The 14,450-nt window shown below is 51.3% G+C and overlaps 4 protein-coding genes across 4 annotated transcripts; all 4 read right to left on the bottom strand.

Annotated features, from left to right (window-relative positions):
• Nucleotides 1–15: 15 nt before the first annotated feature.
• On the bottom strand, nucleotides 16–2,653 carry V2A60_000883 (origin recognition complex subunit 3 N-terminus-domain-containing protein; the record flags this gene model as incomplete). The annotated part of the gene is made up of 7 exons (XM_083252249.1): nucleotides 16–1,191; nucleotides 1,242–1,515; nucleotides 1,562–1,701; nucleotides 1,748–1,979; nucleotides 2,134–2,207; nucleotides 2,294–2,524; nucleotides 2,600–2,653. 7 exons carry the CDS (start codon nucleotides 2,651–2,653, stop codon nucleotides 16–18), a joined length of 2,181 nt encoding a protein of 726 aa, XP_083108375.1.
• A 589-nt stretch (nucleotides 2,654–3,242) lies between these two features.
• Nucleotides 3,243–5,128, bottom strand: V2A60_000884 (uncharacterized protein; the record flags this gene model as incomplete). Its single annotated transcript, XM_083252250.1, has 6 exons — nucleotides 3,243–3,263; nucleotides 3,311–3,763; nucleotides 3,813–4,004; nucleotides 4,051–4,387; nucleotides 4,439–4,835; nucleotides 4,969–5,128. 6 exons carry the CDS (start codon nucleotides 5,126–5,128, stop codon nucleotides 3,243–3,245), a joined length of 1,560 nt encoding a protein of 519 aa, XP_083108376.1.
• Nucleotides 5,129–5,868: 740 nt separating this feature from the next.
• On the bottom strand, nucleotides 5,869–12,465 carry V2A60_000885 (ATP-dependent RNA helicase BRR2; the record flags this gene model as incomplete). The annotated part of the gene is made up of 1 exon (XM_083252251.1): nucleotides 5,869–12,465. The coding sequence occupies one exon, from the start codon at nucleotides 12,463–12,465 to the stop codon at nucleotides 5,869–5,871; it is 6,597 nt and encodes a 2,198-aa protein (XP_083108377.1).
• Nucleotides 12,466–13,217: 752 nt separating this feature from the next.
• Nucleotides 13,218–13,955, bottom strand: V2A60_000886 (uncharacterized protein; the record flags this gene model as incomplete). The annotated part of the gene is made up of 2 exons (XM_083252252.1): nucleotides 13,218–13,306; nucleotides 13,673–13,955. The coding sequence occupies 2 exons, from the start codon at nucleotides 13,953–13,955 to the stop codon at nucleotides 13,218–13,220; spliced, it is 372 nt and encodes a 123-aa protein (XP_083108378.1).
• Between the last annotated feature and the right edge of the window lie 495 nt (nucleotides 13,956–14,450).

Genomic DNA, 14,450 nt, shown 5'->3' on the forward strand with positions numbered 1-14,450 from the left:
CCCCATTGTATCCCATCACAGCCACTTGACCTTGGCTATGTGGTCCATCTTCTTCTTGCTGCTCTTGACGTAGCCCAGCGCGCGCAGCTCTGCCAGGCCTCTGTAGAACATGACCAGCGCTTCCCTCTCCCTCTCCTCGTCTCCCTCCTCTTCCATGCTTTCATTCTCGACCCGCCCGCTTTGCTCGCTGACCAGCGTGTAAAACGAAGACCACATGTCCGCTACGTTGATTAGGTTGCCCGTCTCCAGATACATCTGGTACAGGATCGCCGTTGCCGGCAACGTCGCCTGGAGGCCCTCATGGTCCGGCTTGCAACACTCGCACGCTAGATAATCATGCGGACGTGTCAGGCTACGCTCAAAGACTACCCGCGGCCGCGGCACAAACACGTCCTTGGACGGTGCCCGCGCGTCATACAGCCAGCTCTCCGACAGGAACATGCCGCTCGGCGTCGTCTCGTCGTTGCGTGTCGCCAGCAGCCCCGTCACCGCATCGATGATGTCTGTAAACTGCCTGTCTTCATCATTGAGTGTCGCCGAGTGGTGGCTCAGCTGAACCCGCTGCGCAATCACCGTCGTTCGCGCCACCTTGCTCTGTCCACTGTACCGGCTGCGCACGCTGACGCCCTCAGCTTCGGCCCGGCTAATCAGTGCCCGCAGCGCCGTGAGCTGCGTCTCCAGTTGATCCAACATCTGCTCTCCATCTTGCTCTCTGTAGGGGCCTAGGGCCAAGCCCGGCTCGCCATCGCGCAGCAACGAGACGAATTTCTCCATTGTCACTGCCAGCTGATTCATGCCCATGCGCCTCACGCTCGCCACCATGTTCGAGTGCTCTGACATGGCCACGCCCTCGCCCATGGCCTCCACATAAGCTCTTGAAAACGCGCCGTGTTGTGCACCAGCAGCCTCCAGCAAAAGCAGGCTCCGTAATCGCTCGTCCATCCACGCCCCGCGCTTCAGAATACTAGCATCCACTCGCTCTCTTAGAGCGGCGTCATCCTCCAATAGCGACCGGGCGAGCTGCAGGTTCTCGGCACTTCCAGATTCAATGGCCGCCTCTACGTGTTTGCGGAAAGAGGGTGTATTGCGTATGGCTTCTAGATGTTCTGGCTGGATCAGCTCGCCATTTTCAGCCCCCGAATGCGCCAGTACGCTGAGCGGATTGGCAAAAAAGTGACACATATACGCGTACTGGACAAGGTATTAGCTGATGAGGTTTGCGTAGGATAGGAAAGTCTCACCTTGAGGGAGCTGATAAATGATTGAATGCCAGCCACTTGGTCACGTTGGCGATCTAGCATCCATCGCAGCAAGGGAGCTCCTAGCCGGAGCGGGACATCACTCGCGGCCACCGCGCCTTTGAATACTGATTCCAAGATTGTGTCCGTCTGCACATCGTCAAACTGCCCACCATAAATCATACGACAAGCCGATTTTAGCAGTCGGGCTTGGAGCAGTTCCACTGACGTGGCAACGCCAAAGAGTAGAGTAAACGGGATGCGTGGACGCCACGAGCTGCTGCTGTCAGTGATGCACACGGAGAGGTCACCGGCCTTCGCACCTCAGAAGAGTAATTAGGTCCGATAGCAGGCTACTTTCGAAGCCTTCGCTGTCCTGAAATGCAACGAAAATTCGATCGCAGTTCTGTGTCTGGACGTAGGCATACAATGCCTCCAAGTCGTAGTCGAGATATCGTTTACCCTGTCCAGTCAGCCAAGTCCAGGATCACAAATGGTAGACTACATACATCTGCTTCCTTCTCTTCTGTTTCTGTATCTTCCTCATCACCTGTAGCTTTGGAGGTCCCTGTGCGAATGATACGTTTCAGCACAGCCTTCAGAGACCCAGCCTCTGTCGATCGCAGCCTTACGAAGCGGCCGGAGCCTGACTGCAACGTTTCCGACAACTGTTCGAACAGCAGGTCTTGTGACGCAATATTTGTTCCCGTCACAATAAACGCCGTGGGTATTTTGTCAAAGCTGCCCAATAAAGCGGTTAGCTACATGCGGTACTTCTCGCCTAGCCTGTGCTGGCAGGAGCCGCAGAGAATACTACGACATACTCCGAGAGAGTGACGCTCAAGACTTGGATCAAACAAAACGAAAAATGCCGGGAAATGCATATTCTTCTTACCAATCAGCCTCTGCCTGCCGCACAAATGACGATACTTGCTCCAGCGTGGCTGAATTCGAGTCTCGCAAGATACGCTGAGAAGCATGGTGAGCCCATTTCGTGTTCACAATAAAAGGCTGTTTATCGAACCCAAATCGTATTCACGCCGTCAAAGACATACCTCTATGCGATTGTTCACTTTGGCCCAGCTCTCTTCGTACAGGCGATATCTCTCATGGACGCACGCAGCACTCTCGGCGCCATTCAGCAGTGGTACGAATAGCGAAGAGCCGAGTGCAGACAACGATGAGCCATCGTTTGATCGATTGCTTTTTGTGCCCTTTTTGGAGACGCGCCGCCGTTTTGACGGCCGGGTTGCCGCGCTGTCTGTAGCGCCGAATATGTAGGCCACCTAGGAGAACTGGTTAGCATGGGCTGCATTGCGGGTGTACAGAGCTGATTAGCCCAGATCGGGATCCCCAGGTACCTGATGGTCCTCTTGGTTGAATGTGCCATTCGTCTTGTCGTCTTCCACGGCCATTATGCCTGACTTGCCAATACCTGTCTTAACACAGAGGTGCTGCAAACACGCGACTGGAAGTCGCGTTCAAAGGGGTGACGGTGCCCCACACTGTGCTCACACGGTAGCTACCCTGAACTGATGGGGATATCACAGAATACAGCATGCTATGAGAATTCTAATTCATAATTGTAGTTATATCAGTTTCTACCAATATCCACAGACAAGCCAAGAAGAAAAGTAGTTACAAAATGTCCATCAGTATAGACCAAAGCGTAGCTGTCAGGTAAATGGTCTCACCCAGCCACAGCAATCATCCGTTTCCACAACGCTACCCTCACCACTTTTTAGCCGATGAGCTCTCACAACTTTTTCCCCCATTGATCACTAAGCCTCAGCTTCACGCTCGCGCCGCATTTCTGAGGGTTGCTTCAATACCGAAATAAAGAGCTCCTATTTGATATATCATACATCGAACCCGCCAACCCCATAAACCCGTAACTAAAACGCAAGGAAATCAAGAAATAGCAACTTAAGCCAAGAACTCTGCTTGTGCGCCGAAGTACAAAGGAAATCGCAACTTTTAACGGGCTAGATCCCCATTCATCGTTTACTCAGCAGCTGCTGCTACCTATAAAATGTCAGAATTGCTCCAGATTATCAAACGGAATCGCGTACTGCCTCAGAGTCCTTTTCCTCAGCCTTGACAGGCTCGGAAGACTCAGTTTCAGCCTTTTCCTCGGCAGGCTTTTCCGACGAAGCCTTTCCCTCAGTGGTGCCATCGTTCGTGCCATTAGTACCTTTCTTCTCCTCAGAGCCGTTGATACCATTAGTGTTACCGGCCGGGGCAGCAGCGGCGGCGCTGGCGAGAAGTTTGTTCCACTTGTCCAAAAGGCCTTGGGATCTCTTCTTAAAGCTAAACTCCTCTTCGCGAGGAATGCTGTCCATCTTGAGGATAGCCTTGAGGACCTTGTTGATCTTGGTTTCGCGGATAATCGAGGCTTCCAGATCCGTAAATGTCTCAAGGGCAGTCAGATAATCCGACATGCCCTTCATTTCGGCCTCTACGGGGGGCGTATCCTTGGAGAGAAGACCCTTTTGAAGTTTGTGACGGAGGAAGAAGACCTCTCTCTGCGAAAACAAATTAGCACGTACTCATTCGCAGTAGCACCTTACGCACCTGCTTGCGCTCGCGCTTCTCTTCCGGAGTCATCTTGGGCTCCTTTGGCTTCTTGGCATCCTTCGCTTTCTTGTCAGATTTCGGCTTGGTGGCAGACTCGGCTTTCTTGCTTGGGGTCCCGTTGGCCTTGGGTGTCGAAGACGTGTTAAGCTTGATCTTGGGCTTTTTAACGGAATCAGAGCGCTGAGGGGTCTAGAGGTAGTTAGAAAAAAACTCTTCGAGGCAGATGGGTACGTACGCTAGTCTCTTCTTCGGCCTTGCGTTTCTTCGACTTGGGCTTGGCCGAGTCAACATCAGCCATATCGACATCATCGTCTTCAGCCTTCTTGCTCTTCTTGCTCCTTTTGGGGGTCGCAGCAGCTTCCTTTCTGGCTGCCTCGGCCTCTTCGAGCGCTTGTTGTTGCAAAAGCAGCTCCTCTTCAAAGGCGGCGAGAACCTTCTTGTAATGTTCGACTGGGTGCTGCTCCACGGCAAGCTCGAAAGCAGCACGCAGATCCTTGCGCATCTTGTCGTTGATGGAATTGCTGGCTTTCTCCGCCGTAAGCTCGGTCAGGGTGGTATTGCCAGCCCAGCCACTGTACCTGTTAGGACATGACTGCCTTGGCGGCCTCGCGAGAGCTACTTACAATTCATTCGTATAGAGATACATGACAGGGAATGTCCTGTCTTGGACTCTCTTGCCGCCGTCCGCGTACGCGTCAGAATAAGTGCCGTCGGCCTTGGCCGCGGAGACGGGGCGGGAACTAGTCAGAGCCGGGGGCAGCATGCCTTCATCGCAAATAATGACAGGCCATGGGGGAAACCCCTTGAGCTTCATAAGGAAGTGGTCGCCAGGCTTAGCATCGGTATGCGTGAGGCGAGCTTTAGAGCCCTTCCTGCTCAGTCCTCCGCCAACAGACTTGCGGCGATTGTTCTTCTTCGAATTGGGCGTCTCGGTCGCAGAGACGGCGGGTGCAGCCTCAGCCGCCTCCTTCACTTCAGCGTCACCCTCGGTGGCGGCAACATCCTCTGTCTTGGTCGCATCTATGGAGTGATGTTAGCATGCGTTGAGGGTGGCGGTGCGTCCAATGAGCGACAAGCTGGTGCTGACGGCTCGCTGGTGTCATCCTCTCGCGACAGGATGCGCATCCGTCCGCAGTATGGTTACCAAACCTACCTTCTACTTTCTCAGCGTCATCCTTGGGTGCATCGACGGTGGTCTTGACCTCGTCAGTGGCTTCGCCACCAGCTGGCGTAGCAATAGGCTCGGTAGCGGCCGTTTGCTCGGTGGCGGCCGGCGCAGCGACCTCAGGGACGGTGGACGCAGTATCGGCCATTGTTGAGATGACTGTGTCGGGATATGCAATTGACAAAGATCTGACACTAATCGCGACAACAGGATAATAAATCGCGATGGGGGTTTAGGTGAGGTCAGTAGCAACGAAGCTTTGACCGGGGTGCGTGCAGAGACTGGATAAAGAGATCCGACGCGTGAGGGAGCGCGTGTGACGGGATCCAATGGCAGTCGCAAAGCGTGTTGCGCGATGTTGGAGAGGTTGTGCGTGATGGAATGCGCGCTTTGCAAACTTGCAGCCTCACCCTTGTTGTGTTATGATGTGGGTAGTCAGAAGCAAGGTAACGACCGCTCTGGCTGGGCGGATGGGATAGTCAGGACGAGCACCTCTCACGTCACAGCATACCCATCACGTGACGCTATATGTGGAAGGTGACCGAGACCGAGAGGTTGGTGAGGATAAGAGTCAAGGGGGCGCTTTAGCCATGCGCAGCCCCAAAATACTAGTCTGCCTTAGCTGTGGGTACAGGGGATGAAGAATAATTATTCCAGAACACGATCCATCGAGTTGATGTTGGCAATATCGACAAATAGCACCCTCGGCCAGAGGCCCACGATACTGGCCTGTGGAGGTTTGGCGACGAGACCATTGTGGAGGACTTGAGCGCTCACAATTGCGCCAAAAAGACAATGATTTTAAAATGACTACCAGAAAACCGACTATTGCATAATTCTCCACCGCATAGCTTACTGTAATGTACATTTCCGATATATTTCAGCTCTTTACTCGTCATCTTCTTCCTCGTCAGAGTCAACGTCCATACCCTCTGCAGCAGTAACAGAAAACTGTCGTTCCTGGTCTACCCCGACGTAGCTATCGCTCATGAGAAGCAACTTCAAATCATGATTGCCGGCTGTGGGCACCGTGTATTCGAGACGCACATTCAGCTCGCGACCAATGGTGACTCGCTTGATCGCAAGTAGGCTGTTTGTCTTGTCGTCGCCGACTACCAGCCACCAATTCTCCATCTTCTTTGTGGGATAAAATGGTGCGTGCACCGTCGAATCGTACTCGCCATCTTCCTCCTCCAGGTTACGAGCAATCTTGATATTGAGGTACGCAGGCTCACCAGCCCGGATCTCGTCCTCCTCCAGGATCTCATGCTCTAGCTCTAGGTCGGGATAGTTATCGTTGGTAAAATTGGCGGCCTCGCCAAGCTGCTTCTGAGACAAGCCAAGACGCTTGACGAGGTTCTTGTAGTCGGCATTTTCTTCGGGGTTCATGGCTTCCATGAAGTCAAAGATATCCTTGATACCGAAGTCGTTGGCAACCTTGACAACGTCGGGTCCAAAGTGAGGGATCTGCTTCAGAGGGCTGTCACGATCCCACATGGCTTGTACAACCATCTGTGACATTTCCATTGCATTCATGGTATTCAGATGGCCGTCAGACGACAGAATGTCCACGATGGCGCTAAGTAAACTGAGCACGCGAGATAGTATAATCTCTTGGTCTTTGGCCAGATCAATGGGTAGCTGCATTCTTGAAAAGTGAGCCTGGAGGAGAACAAATGCCTTGAAATGAGGAGTATCAAAAGTAGGCTGAGCCATCTTGACAGGAATGCGGTCATATATACGACGTAGCAAGCCATCCTCGTGACGGCGAACTTGAATAGACTCAAACTCCGTGGCCGAAGTAACAATCTCGAGGATGCCTTTGAGCTTCGTACGCGCCGACAAAGACAGTAGAAATGTCTGCATCGTGATGTATGAGATGTTATAGTACGCGCCAATCATAGCAGCATTTTGCGGCGCTACAGAGCCATCCTCGTCGTCGAAATCGATAATCTTCGACTCATCAAGTTCGCGTAGGGTCGTCTCTACAAGATCTGACATGTAGTTGCTAAGGCCCTCATGAGTGGTGCTGGTGAGACCATAATAGCTGGGATTAGCCAGCAGACGACGGTAAAAGTAGGTAAAAGTCGTCCAGTTGATCGCATCTTCACCGGACTCGATCATCTTGGTGCTGATCTCTGTGACAAAGGCGTCATGAAGGTAGTTGTGCAGGTGCGACTCTACAGGGAGAGCCTCACCGAGGAACTTCTTGTAATAATCGCGTTTGACCTGTGGAAGCATGAGGACTCCGCGACCGCGACCGTCCTTGGAGGGTCGCAGAGCCTTGCCGAACATCTGCAGTACTTCGCTGAGGGGATAGTCGACATATCGGTGCTCGCGTCCTTCGAAATATTGTGTGCCCATGACAATAACAAGATGGGCGACGCTTGTCAGCTCCCAGCATACCTCGCGAGAAGCGACCAGAACTTGAATCGCCCCGTTGTCGAATAAATGTTTCACAATACGCTTGTCACTTTGACTAAGTGCCTCGTGGTAGTAACCGATACCATGGGATAGCGCCTCTGCCAGCGCCTCTTCATGAATGCGATCGAGAAGAGGCTTCATTTGTTCAGCGTCAACATGGAGGAATCTGTCCTCATCTTCGTCTGTGACACAGGCAGCTAACAAATCACGGGCCGTGCTCCTTGTCTGCTTTCTGTTGGGAACGAAGACCATGGCGGGTTTGTCTGCCGACATTTGTGTGATGGCATTGTATGTAGGCTTAGCCATGGCAAGCATAAGCGAAGGGAAGTGAGGATTCGAAAAGGACTGGATGTGCAGTTCCAAGGGCACAGGTCGGACGTGGGGGCTAAAATTGTAGATATCGTGTTTCTTCGCGTCGATCCATTCGCCAATATCACGAGCATTGGCAAGAGAGACGCTCAGAGCAACAATTCGGAGTGGCAACTCGGTCTGAGTTCTTATGTAGTGCATACGAGACACAATTATCTCGTAAACATAACCCTGAGAGCCACCTAAAAGGTGGACATCATCCGCAATGAATAGTTGTACGTTCTGCACATTCTTGCGACGCTTCCACTGGCGTGATAATACATCCCACTGAGTGGGCGTGGCAAGGATCAAGTCACCCTGTTCGAGCATCTTCAGATCAGTTGCTGTCTCACCAGTGAGTTTGACAATTTCTTTGCCGCCAGCCAAGTGGCCAAGCCGCTTGCGCCAGTCTTGCAAACGAGCATCAACAAGCTCTTGGAAGGGTGCAATGTAAACAGCTCTGCCAGAATTTTCTTGAGCCCAATGGCGAAGCAGGGAAAACTCTGCGCAGACAGTCTTGCCGCTGCCAGTTGGAGCACCAACAAAGACGTTTTGATCCGTCTTGTACAATGAGTTGAAGACCTGCGTCTGGATCTTATTGAACTGGGTCCACTCAGGATACAACTTGATGTAGCTTGCAGTCTTCAGCGCAGAGACGGGCAAGGGTTGGAGCTCTAGGAGCTCCGTGTGAGGGGGGAACTTTTCAGGGAGGATAAGTTTCTGGAAAGATACAGGAATACGCGTTTCAGAGTGCATCCATCTATCAGACACAACGGAAATGAAGTAGTTGGGAGGCATCGGGTCGGTGATCGGAACAGTAAAGTCGACAATGTGCTCACTCGACTCGGAGATGGCGTAGTCCTTGCGCAGTAGAAAGGTATCGTGGAATAGGATATCCTCACCGTCACAGTCCTCGACGAAAATCCAGAAGTTCTCCGCACCGCCGTGCACAGCATCATCCCATTCAAAGTTGGGAGTGATTGCTAGTTCAACCTTAAGCATTGACCTGGTCATCGGCTGAACCTGAGCTTGAACATCGACGCGGGGAAACCTGGCAACAAAGTTGCAAACAGTACGGCCGGCGCGGGGCATTCCGAGAAGCTCACCCATTCGGGGTGGGTCGAGATCAAAGTAATTATCCCAGGCAACATCGATACGCTCAGCCTTCTGAACAACATCACGCGGGCAGGTTGGGAATTGTCGAAGAGGGGTCATGGTAGGCCACATTCGCTTCTCGGCCATCTTACAAAGGTCAAGAGCAGTTTTCGCGACGGAGGCCCAGCCCTTCTTGAGAGCAATCTCAAAGACAGCTCTAAGAATACGACCAGCACTCTGGGTAATGTAGACCATGTCGGCCATGAGCGCAAGACCATCAAGCGAAAGACGCGAAATGTATGCTTGAAGGAGGACATTAATTTTGCAATGAGGTTCCTCGATGCTTTCCTTAACAGGAATCGGCACACGTCCAAGAAGCTTTGCAAGCTCTAGCTTCTCATCCTGTCGAACTGGAATGTATTTGAATTCAGCAGACAAAGAAAAGACGCGGAACAGCTCAATAGTAGTGATGGAAGGCTGTATCAGATTGTTGTAAGTTTCCATGGAGTTGGCAGTGATGTAGTAGTGCGAAGCAATGCGGCCGAGCTCAGTGGACTGGAAACGTCCGGTTTTTTCGTCATACTTAACCAGGTTTGTCTTCTTCAGGACCATGGCAGCAGCGTGGATGAGATCTACACGCTTCTGTTCGAGAGCAACATCATCTTCGTACTCGGCCCCTACTTGATACAATCCGGGGGATCGCAGCATACGAACAAAGAGATATGTGTATCCGAGCCACTCAACGCCTTCATCACGAGTCCTCACATTACCCAACACAATTTCAGCGTTGAGGTTGTCAACCAGTTTGCTGACAAACTGGCTTTCGATAGGAAGTTGCTGGTTGAGGAGAGAAAGGTAGTATTGGATCTCGGTCTGCGTGGTGATAATAATGCCTTCACCGTATGTGTCGAACTGAGGTCGACCTGCACGGCCAAGCATCTGCAACACGTCCTGGGGGCTGAGCTCAACCCAGGTACCCTTTTCGGGAGAGTACACCTGAGTGCCTTTGATAATGACGGTATGGGCGGGCAAGTTGACACCCCAAGCCAGAGTGGCGGTACAGACTAGGACCTGGATGGCACCGCGAGCAAAGAGATCTTCGACATCAGTTCTGTCAATGCGGTTCATCCCAGCATGGTGGATACCGAAACCGTGAGGCAAAATGTCCTTCAGATCCTTGTCTGTGGCTTGACTAGCAGCTTCCTGAAGAACCTCACGACTGCCAGCATCGTGACGGAGAATTTGATTGATCGTCTCCATCTCCAAAGCCTTGTCTCTGATGTAGCGAGCAGTCTTGGCTGTCTCTTTTCGCGAGTGAACGAAAATGAGCATCTGGTTTCTGTTTTGACCGACGTGTTCCAGAACTTTGTTATATGTAACGTCGTTCATTGTTTTGAGTTGCTTAATGGCCTTGCGGTCGGTTACGCCGATAAACTCTTGGCGTAGGGGACAGGGTCGAAAGGAACCGTCAAAGTGAAAGAGGCCAGAGTCAACGTTGACGCGCAAGAAGCTAGCGACATCGCGGTAGTTGGGAAGCGTAGCAGATAAACCAACCAGGCGAACGGGTTCGCCAGTTTGCTCCGTCTTGCGTATAGTTCTGCTGACAATGCTTTCCAGGACGGGACCACGATCGTCATGAAGCAGGTGAATTTCGTCGATTATGACGAGACGCACAAGATTCGTGTAGGAAAGATCATTTGCTTTCCGAGTGATGACATCCCACTTCTCGGGGGTAGTGACAATAATTTGAGTCTCAGCAATTTGCGCCTTGGTGAGTTGACGATCACCAGTCAACTCTGCAACTCGGATGCCATACGGTTCTAGACGCTTGCCAAAGTTGCCAACTTGTTCTTGTACAAGTGCTTTGAGCGGTGCAATGTAGACGATCTTGAAGGAGTCAAGATCTATATCACCTGTCTCAGGATTTCTATTCTTTCCAATCTCACGAAGAATCGTTAACATGGCAACATTGGTCTTGCCGGAACCTGTCGGTGCACAGATGAGCATGTTGCCGTCATCGCCAAAGGCCGTGGGAAAACACTTGGACTGGATCTTGTTCAGGAACTTGGTTGTGCCGAAAGGGCCTCGCGACCACTCTGGCATGTCGGTGATGGGAATCAGGATGTCATCAGGCTCGTTGCGCTTCTTCGGAGGTGGCACATGGATTTCCTCGTAACCCTTGAATGAGCGCTTAGTAGAACCTTCGGGCAGTCGAACCTTGGGGTTTGTCATCAAATGGTTTCCTTGGTCAAATACCAGATTGTCAAGGTTAATGAGCTTCCGTGGCTGAAGACCGCCGATAAGACGGCCCTCTGCATCCTCTTCCTTTTTCTGAACCTCTGTAAATGAAGCAGGAACATCAATGTCCATCTTCATACCCCTGCGCTCCCCATCCCCGCCAGTCTTGCCATAGAGCTCGTTCAGAATGTGTTGTAACCCTTCAGAGGTGATTTCACGCTCGACCTGCTCGCGAACTTCGGAACTCTCAGCTCGGGCCAGCTTGGTAAGCCAAAAGACCTTTTCCCTGTTTCCAACAAGCTTCTGAACGAGCTCGTGATGCTCGAAGTCGAAGAGTTCCATCAAATCATTTTCGATTTCTCTCAGGGTCTTTTCTTCACCACCAGCCTCGTCGGGTTCTCCTGAGAGAATGCGAAGTGCCTCCTTTGTTTTATCGGTCTGTTCATGAGCGTCGGGGTACAAAGCACCAATTTCTCTTTGAAGCCAAAAAGCATCGATGTCTCTGGCGGCAATAGTACCCTTCTCCATCTTCTGCGTCTTGCTACTGGATCGGCCGTCATCAAGAACCATTTCGTCGTCGTCTTTGACCTCAGCATCAGTGGGCAGTGTTTCATCCTTGTCTGCATTATCGTCTTCATCTTCACTATCAGATGACTCATCGCGCACCTCCTGAACAAGTTCGTCTTCATCTTCATCATCGAAGTCAACAGCAACACCCTGACGCTCGTCAATTTCGGCGTCGCCGGTGCCATCGCCCATTGCAACATCCTCATCGTCGTCTTGAGCATCGTAGTCTGTGATTTTTTTGCCAAGATTTATCAATTCGTTGAATTGCTTGGGATTCAGCGTTGCGCCCAGGATATCATCAATTTCCTTTTTCCTATCGAGATCCTTCAGGTCATCGTCCTTTAAGTATTCCAGAACAGCATCGGCTGCGCTTTGAACAACTTCGTGTGGTACATCGCCGAGTGTAGTGGCGACTAGAGTGAGTATTAGGTCAAACGTAGCGCGTGTCGCGAGGGTGCGAGGTCGGTAGGTGATGCCTTCAACCAAGGGCTCGTTTGCGCCGAGAACGCCATTTCCTCGGGAGTTGGCGTTATCGTTCCTACGTTTTTGCTGTTCGCGCAGGAGAACATCTCTGCCCTCTTTCATACTTCCTCTCTGAATATCTGGCAGTCCAGGCTGCTTCCTTTGCTTTGGGGCTTCGTCACGAGCGACTCGCGCGCCCATGTCGCGGATGCTCAAGCGTCCCGCGAGAGACTCTGGGTCACCAGTGGCTTCATCATTTCGTCGCGAGACAAAACGACGGTCCGCCTGGAGGACCAGGTTGGACATGGCCGAGTACTTGTATTGGGAGACATCGCGATGAGGGTCCGACATGTTGACGGATTTGTCGAAGCTCACTGCAGGGAGGGAGAACGTCGATCTGCTCGACGGCGGCTCGCAGAGCTTGGCCGCTAGTATACCATGCGCTGCTGCCCTATATTGTCGTCTAGGATGCGCGTCGGAACAAAGAAGATGCAAGCAGCGCGTCAATGTTAGAAGAATGAAAAGTCGTCGTTTAACTTGATTGCAACCGCGCCGATAAATTTCAGATCCAGCCTGGAGGCAGAAGCACGCTAGTGCCGTAAAGAGTATAGCGTCGTTTACCGCCATTGCAACAGCTCACTGGTATACGGACTGACGGAGTACTTGAGCAAGAAATTGGGCCATTGACAAAATAGAGAAAATACAAATTTTTTATCACTGATATTCTTCGGCTAGTAAGATGCACTTAGAAACTGAAGTCGCGATTAACTGGATACGGCGCTCGCATAGTAGGGTTGGCTGGAAAATGAGACGTTCATCGAACAGTGACGTCGAAGCCAGGGAAGAATGTACAAAAGTTCGCGCAATTAGGAGTCTAGGAATGGAACGACCTGATGAATTTTATTTAGGAATCAATATGCCCAAAGCAAGCATCCAGACTACACCGTATGACTCGGAATACACGGTCGATGATAAGTCTGCGTGACACGGGAAGGTTCAGCATCCGATGGCCGAAAGAATTTGTACTCAGGTTTCTGCCAATGATGTTCCGGTAAGCGGCATATTTGAACCCTCCTACTTCTCAAGAAAATACCAGTAAAACTTTAAAAGCCACTCTCGACAAAGAAACCATCCACAATGCTGTGAGTCGAAAAAGCAGACTTGCCCTCGCAGACACCGTATTCGTACGGCTCTGATAGTGTTCCCTGATTAGCACCGCAAGTGCTGCTAGACGGCGAGAAAAATGAAATTCCATTCATAGGCAAAATCTCGCATGATTCATTTCCAACCGAACTTGGAGGATACATGTAGTACTCCACAAATCCGTTACCCCATGGCCTGATACTGGTTTTTCTCTCTGGCAGAGTCCATTCACCTATTGTGAAAGACGTTCCAGTGACAGTGTCGACAACTGTACCTCGCCAAGTAAGGCCTCCATCTGTAGTCTCCACGACACAGTTATACTTATGAGAATAATCGCCGGCAAAGTCGACGGCGCAACTCACACCAGGGCCGAAGTCTGCGCCGTCATGGCAAGAAGACGATGTAGTTGTAGTACCTTCGATGAAGCTAGAGAAGACAGCATGGATGACGCTGCCGGCCCCATCATCTGGCCGCGGTTGCAGTCCAGTGTAGCCGTTTTCCTTGTAATCTTCGAAGAAGAACTGCTGTGCAAAGTATAAGCCGTCCTTGTGCGGCGCTTTGCTCATGTCAAACGGGAATGTGATGTCCTTGAGGCCAGCTCTCAACCGAGAAGAGTTGGGAAACTGCCATGCCAGACCAACTGTAGCCGAAGTTATCTTGGACCAGAGCAAGGCGATCAAAATGATGGAGAAATACATAGTATTAGAGAAGGAGGAAATGGGAAACAGTGATAGTCAAAGCCGAGTGGGTGTAGCGTTGACATGAAAGAGAAGGGGCACGCTCCTTTATACACTATTATCTCTAGCTGATGATACATATATTGTGACTTTCAAAAGTTTCCCCGGAAATGAAGCCATGACTCTTGTGCTTTTATTTGACCCATCTGATCGAAAGGCAAAGGGCCCATCCGGCATTCATAACATGTGTGACGGCCAAACGCAAGGCAAGGCCATATGGCACCAATTTTAACAAATGGGTAACTGTGAACTCTAAAATCGAAGTGCTTTGCTCCGACAGCCGGGTAGTAAGGTAAGCTGAGGAAGTTACACATGCGTCCGAGAGCAACGAATTTTCCTCCGCAAGCCACGATGCCGCTTGCTCGTTGATAGCCGGGCATCGGACGTAGCATATGATGAGAACAACAGGAGGTGCGAAATAGTCTCTAGATGCTGTTGATATAACAATTCTAAGCA

Source organism: Cordyceps javanica, chromosome 1 (genome assembly GCF_051103115.1).
Source record: "Cordyceps javanica chromosome 1, complete sequence".
Classification (NCBI taxonomy): domain Eukaryota; kingdom Fungi; phylum Ascomycota; class Sordariomycetes; order Hypocreales; family Cordycipitaceae; genus Cordyceps; species Cordyceps javanica.